We start from the raw sequence: 7,500 nt of genomic DNA on the forward strand, positions 1-7,500 counted from the left end.
AAGACCTTAGGGTTAGCTCATCATCTTCACACGAAATAGTTGGATATTGAGAGCCTGGCCTTCTTTTTTTCTTTGTTCTTTGATTAATCTGCTTTATTAGGATAGCCTCAGCCTCCCACCCAGACATTTCTGATTTGCAGTTCCCACTGTGTGTGATAATAGAATTTATAGTTTATGATATGGAGTAGAGCTGCAGAATTTATAGTTTGTGGTGAACTTAAAAAGGTCTCAATATTGCTCAATTGCTTGAAACCAGCAGGTAAATAATACCTTTTAGTGTAGGAGAGCACTGCTGTATTGTATATGTGCGCTTTACGTATTATCTATAACTATCCTTCTTCTTATTCATCTTCTTCTTCTTCTTCTTCTTCTTCTTCTTCTTCTTCTTCTTCTTCTTCTTCTTCTTCTTCTTCTTCTTCTTCTTCTTCTTCTTCTTCTTATTATTATTATTATTATTATTATTATTATTATTATATTATTATTATTATTATTATTATTATTATTATTATTATTATTATTATTATTATTATTATTATTATTATTATTATTATTATTATTATTATTGTTATTATTATTAATAATATTCTTTGTTATCAGCTCCTATTTCCTATCAATGCAATTCCGCTTAATTACATATGATAATGTTTGAATCATATAGGCTCCAACAGAGGAGGACCCAGATGAGATGGTGAAAGAGCTCATTGAAATTGTCCTGAAAAAACTAGTGAGTCTCTCTCTCTCTCTCTCTCTCTCTCTCTCTCTCTCTCTCTCTCTCTCTCTCTCTCTCTCTCTCTTGCTCTCTCTCTCTCTCTCTCTCTCTCTCTCTCTCTCTCTCTCTCTCTCTCTCTCTCTCTCTCCCCCCCCCCCCCCCAAGTTGTCAAGTCCGTGGTAGTGATAATGTTTTGCTACTTAATTATTAAGTGAATCGTTTAAAATTCAGCCAAATTGGTCTACACGCAGATGTCTAACAAATAAAAATATTATCTATGGCTCCAGTAGTAAATCACGTCAGTATTTGGAGATTTCTAATCTAAATAACAATTTTAGATACTGAAAAATGTAATCATATATAATTTTTGTCTTGCATCAATCGTGAAGATCTTCTCTTGAAATATATCCATCATTGTTTGCGTCATTTCAAATTTTCATGAATAGTTGTCCATGCCATTTGACCAATTGCACTTTCTTTCTTGATTTTGTTGTGAATTTGGTATTTTGAGTTTAATAGGGTTTTTATAATGAGTAATGAATAACTCAGAATACAATTTTATTTTTACTCGGGAAAAAACAAACAAATCCAAAAGGAATTTTGTTTAAATTCACATTTATGTTACATAGCCACACACTAATGAAAAGACAATCCGAGAACAAGTAAGGTGCATTCAATTCCAGCATTTGTAGAAGTGTAGAGAAAAGATGGCTTTTTAAGTTTTGAAACCTTACGATTTGTTTTGAGAATATCTCTTTAGGAAATGCCAAGGACAACTCTACTAGAGTCATCCTTGGGAAATGCTATAATTAACTCACACAAGAGATCATTTTATCCAAAACTACCACACAGTATGTCATAATATTAGTGACTGTACCAAGGGCGATAACTCGAGTACTACTTAAAATATTTTGAATTTTAAACACGCAAATTAAAGAATTCTTACAAAAGTTATGATTTCCCCTTAATTAGTTGGCTAAATTATGTGTTATACCGTCCAATACATTGAAAGATTTCTCCCAATTTTATTTAGCAACGAATCATATACAGAATGCAATCTGCAGACAGTACTTTTTCAAAGTATTACATCTCATCAGTGCAGCTTGACATATGTGCAACTGATATGCAAGGCAGGCCTTTAAACATTCTTGTGTACCACTAAAACATTCTCTTTCTCTCTTACAGGATTTGGATCATGACGGCAGAGTATCACGTAGTGATTTTATTACAGCTGTTGCTGGAGACAACTTAATGCTCGAGTTCCTTGGAAAATGTCTGCCTGATAGGAGTGTATGTAGTATTTATCTATTTATAATTATAATATAATGTGAAGAAGAAAATAAATAAGATAATGTACCATGATTTCAATACAAATATATTTTAAAAGCCAAAGATTGAAACTTGGGGTCTCAATAGCGTAATAGAGCACTTGCTTTATGAGTAAGGAGGCTGGTATTCGATTTGGGTGTATTGAAAGTTTGTTTTTATTCTTTGTCCACCCAGTAGTGACTTGGTAGATGGGTCTTTGATATCTTGCTTAAAAGTATTGTTATAGAATAGTATCCTATTCAAAGGGTAGCAAGCAGATGTTACTGCCTTATCTAACACTACAAGCTACTTTGGTCTAAAGACCCTGAAGAACTTCTAACTTAAAATAAGCTAGAAGTGCCTAAATGAGCGAATAAAATGGAGAGTAAAATAAAGGGAGTAAATGTGACTCATGTAAAAGATACTATATAATGTAAACAACCTTTCGGCTTTTAGCCTTCTTCAGGTAAATATAAATAATGAGAAAGAGAAAAAAAGAAAAGGAAATATATGTTATATTACATTTACATAATGTAGATAATTTGCGTTGTTTACTTTGTATTGTATCTTTTACATGAGTCACATTTACTCCCTTTATTTTACTCTCCATAACTTAACATAGTTTGAAATTATGATAAAACATTTAGCATTTGTTGATAGATTAGTTCACATTCCTGACTTTTTAACAAATTAGACATGCAAAGCTACCATTACCATGGCAAGGCGGCAAGGGATCGATGAGAGGGTGCACACTTTAGTAGTAATCTGTTAAAATTTTAACTTCTCTCTTGAAATTAACACAGTCCATTTTTCTTTCTTTGTTATCGTTACCAAATTTCTAATGAAGTCAACAGCTAAAGTGGGAAATTTGCCTAAAATCAACTCAGTCCAACTGACTGACATAATGAAAGAGGAAGAATTAAGTCACAGTGTGTAAGAAACAAGGGGAGAATGGGTGTGTTGAGCTTGTGCAGGCACTGCCTAAGGGTGTTAATTATCTACCGCACTACCCAATCAAACCCAGACTTGGCTGACTGTGATTAAATCACAATAGCTGAATAAAAATTGTCATGTTACATGTTAATAGGTAGAATGGTATTTAAGTACGACGGGTATTATTATAGTTGTGGATGGTCAGGCTCTTCTTGTGGATTACACAAATGCTTACCAATAATGCATAATGTGGGACTATACTCACCACGCAATTAAGACACAAAGATAATCTGTTATGTTTATTTTTTTTGGTATCCAGCTGATTGTCTCTCATAGTTACATATAGCACGGTATACATGCTTTGGTCATTTATGTGCTAGAAGACACCCCCAACACACATAATGAAGCACTCACATGACAAAAATGAATACAAACTAATTCAGGTTTTATGTGTTGCTAAAGGATAAGTGAGTAATAATACATAATGATAAGAATAAATGAAAAAAAAAAGTAACCAAAAACAACTTTGAAAAATTTTTAATCAGACATATTTACAATGATGATTTTATGATTATGGTTCGGACCTGTAAAAAAATGGAGAGGAAACATTTTGATTACAAAATCATAATTGAATATTAGAATAATAAATCCTTAATCTACAGAACAGATGAGACAGCAATAAAGACTGTCTTTACCAATAGGAGACATAATCTACTGCATGCAGTCAAATTTGTCATAACCTCACACAATGTTTGATAAACCTCATTTAAAGTTAATAAAACTTTTACAGTCCACATATGTTGAAATGTTGTTTGTTGGTTGTTGATTTTTTTTGTCCTCACTATGTTTGTTTAATTCTCCAGACAGATTTACAGACACATTCTAGTGTCATTTATTGTCTATCTTTATTTTCATTGGTTTTTTTTTTTCTCTATCATCATTATATCCCTTGCAGTGTACAATGGCTTTCCAGGAGATGATTCGTGAAGGAGGGAGCGGTGCATATTCTACTGTTAACATAACTCAACAAAAAGAAAATCAGAGGAAAGGTCAGAAGCATCATACACAAGTCAAGAATTAATCATTTTTCCTTATTTTTTAAAGTTTTAAACTGACAATAATATCAACAGTCCCGTGAAAAGAAAATAATTGATGAATAGAAAGAGCGAAGTCTATTTTAAAAAAATATAGGACTATGTTTTAATTGTTTTATTTACTTTTTGAGTAGGAGAGAAACAGTTACACATGAGTAATATGGAGGGTTTTTTGGGAGAGGGGGGGGGGGGGGGGGGGGGGGGGGGGGAGAATCAATTCCCTAACTCTTTGCTAGAGTGTTCGGGTGGGGGGGGGGGGGGGCGATGAAACAAAATATTTTCAATTCAAAATGATTTTAATGCGTATTTTATACACAAAATATGAACTGTATGCCACAGTAGGAAAAAAATATAAGCAATTTTGTCACACGATTCAACTTTATATTTTCCTTTCATCCCTCAGAAATATACCACCATCTTGTTTTGAATTATCTTGACAAAAACATTATTGGATTATATTCTTTATTTTAATTGAAGATGTGTAGTTGGGTATTCACTGCCATTAAGCACAATAAAGAAAATGTGATGCTTTAATGATGCTTTTGATAAACAGTAGGCCTATTGTGTTTATTTACTAAGGTATTTAAGGGGGTAGATATACCTTTTTAAAGAAATTAAAGAAATAGTAAATGAATAACAAAGTTAATGAATTTTTATTCATAAAATTGATGTATGATATATAATGATACGCAAGTTTTATACACCGCAGTTTTGTTTTTGACAATAATGAGATTAGTACATGACATATTATGTATTATAATATATCCCAACGTCTCAGCAATGTATAAATATCCTTCCAATTAAGAAGATGTTATTGTCTAAATTTATTCTGGTATGGTGCTTCATTTTGTAGCATTTTAATACGATTCACCATTTTATTGAAAGATGATTAGGATTTTATCAAACATTTGATAGCAAACTAGAAAACAACCATTCACCATTGGCAATCTGCAACTTTAAATCAGTTGACCCTTTTTATTTTCGAGCATAATATCAATGTTTATTATTGTTTCTTTTCCTTTTCAATGATAGACTCATCTTCATTTATTTTCATTGTTGTATATCTATAAGATGAATAAATAGACATCTGTCTACATATTACTATTAATCAGATTTGAATTAATTTCACATGAATTATTTGTGTATAAATTTTTAATTCAAACCGGTTCAATGTCTTATTTCTTTTGAAGAATAAAAAATAGTTCTGACAATGAGACAGAAGCAAACATTGAGAAAGCTCTGCTACAATTTCATTGTTCAAGTAAAGGATATTTATATTTAAAATTATTTTTTTTGGTTACTGATTACAAATGATGCTAAAATCATGATTTTAAATATTTAACGTTCGTCTGTGCTTTTTTAAAATTCTTGTATTTCTAATTTTTACCATTATGATCAGATTTTTAAAAAAATAAATTTGAAATATTACTGAGGAGTTAAGCTTACATTCTGTACATTGCTTTGTGATTTATGTTGACATCTGTGATATTTATATTTTTATTAATAAAACTTTTTTTAATGACATGAAGAGACTTACCTTTTATACTTTTTACTGTTGGCTGTTACGTCTCAAACCTGGGTCAGGTGGCTGATGACGAATGCTTACTCAATCTCCAATCAACCCAATCAATCACAGTTCAGTTCCTGGCGTTCATGAAGTAATTTTAATAAGATAAACATACGCATGTATGTATACTATGTGTTCGCTGAGTTTCAGCACAATCAAAATCCCTCACAGAATTTCATTAAAATCTTCTATCAGGCTGTTTGCACCTATTATTCATTCCATGTCATGTACTTCACTTGTGAGGCATCAGCTTCACCTTATAATGTCCCCTACTCCTTTTGCAATGTAATCATTAGCACATGAATCGAGTGGAATCATGTTTTAAAAAAAAAAACAAACACATCTCTGCATAGGACCCCTAGAATATTCTTACACATTGTCATTAGAAATGAGAATCTCTCATAGAAGACAGGGTCAAGCAGAGTTTGATACATTATAGCATCGATCTAACTATTTAAAACTATCTCAATTTTGGTACGTAACACCTTCTAATAGAGCCAGATATTGGAGGTGGCTTGGTCATGTCAGCAAAAGGCCAGCTGGGAGCATCCAGGGGCCGGCATAACGCGGGACTATAAGGAAAAATAAACAGAGGCAGACCCAAGGAAACCTGGGGAAGAACTATCCCGGGGCCTCAGCCTGCAGACCACGACCTATTCAGTCAAAGACCTAGAACATTGGCGATCCCTTACTGTTGCCTCAAGCACCAGATTGAGGGAGTGAATTAAAGCGGTCTTCACCTCATCAGTCGCTTAATTCCTTAAACCTCAAATGCATAAAGTTGAATCATGACATATACCACTTCTTGAAGGGAAAAGGCGACATGCGATTTTATCAGCAAATAATTAAGATATGTTAATAAGAATAAGTGTGAAGTTGTGCTTGCCTTTATTTATTTAATATGATGATAATAATAATAATAATAATAATAATAATAATAATAATAATAATAATAATAATAGCAATAGCTTAGCTTAGCTTACTTCTCTTTGGTGTTCACACATACGGTCGACAGTAAGGAGAGCCCGTGACTTCTATCTTCCGCCAGCTTCCAAACCTCACCCCAGGTCCAACCCGAAGGATGCCATCTCTCTTTCCATTGATCTTCTCCAAATCTTCCGGGGTCTTCTCCTATTGCGATTACCCTACGGTTCCATCTGAGCTCCTTCCTTCATCAGACAAACATGGTCAATTCCTCTCCATCTTCTTGATTTGACTTTCAAAAATGGAGCTCATGTCAGCTGTTTGTAGAATATCTTTAGTTGAAAATAAAATGAATTAATAATTAATAATAATAATAATAATAATAATAATAATAATAATAATAATAATAATAATAATAATAATAATAAGGAGGAGGAGGGTAATGATGATGATGATGATTATTATTACAATAATAATAATGATGATTATGGGGCGGTTTGGGTCTTTTAAAAAAAAATTTAATTACCAATATGGTGAGGTTTTAATCATTCTGTATCGTCATTATAGGTTAAAAAACAACATTTATGGTGAACAATTTTAATTATCTGTGTTGATACCCATTTTGCGACCTAATTTGGGGTCTGACATAAAAAAATATAACAATCTTGTGGCAAACATTCCGCAAAAACTAATGAAGGAATGACCTCCATATTCTTCCCTCTTGTCAACATTGTAGGCTACCATAGTGTGTCACCATAGAGAGATTTTACGGCTTTAGCTTATGGAAATTTTATTAGAACATTACAAAGTCCTGTGTCTCAGCTACGCCGTCTTGTTGGCACGGATTCATAAGATTTTAGAAAACTAACACTCGTTGAAGCTTGTGTTTTTCCGTAAACATTTTTGGAACCCACCTGGTACAACATATCCGACACTCCAATAATATGTCATGGACAATTTCATGC

General features: G+C 32.6%; 1 protein-coding gene across 1 annotated transcript in view; it reads left to right on the forward strand.

Moving 5' to 3' along the window:
- LOC144966378 (calaxin-like) overlaps nucleotides 1-5,568 on the forward strand; it is an 18,158-nt gene extending 12,590 nt beyond the window's left edge. Inside the window, exons 5-7 of the mRNA XM_078902768.1 lie at nucleotides 659-724; nucleotides 1,895-1,999; nucleotides 3,906-5,568. Of these exons, the coding sequence (XP_078758894.1) occupies nucleotides 659-724; nucleotides 1,895-1,999; nucleotides 3,906-4,031 (297 nt within the window). The 3' untranslated portion in view covers nucleotides 4,032-5,568. The remainder of the gene's footprint in view (nucleotides 1-658; nucleotides 725-1,894; nucleotides 2,000-3,905) is intronic.
- The last annotated feature ends 1,932 nt before the right edge of the window (nucleotides 5,569-7,500 follow it).

The sequence above is a fragment of the Berghia stephanieae genome, chromosome 2 (genome assembly GCF_034508935.2).
Source record: "Berghia stephanieae isolate SIO BIC M18660-M18661 chromosome 2, UCSD_Bste_1.3, whole genome shotgun sequence".
In the NCBI taxonomy this organism is placed as follows: Eukaryota; Metazoa; Mollusca; class Gastropoda; order Nudibranchia; family Aeolidiidae; genus Berghia; species Berghia stephanieae.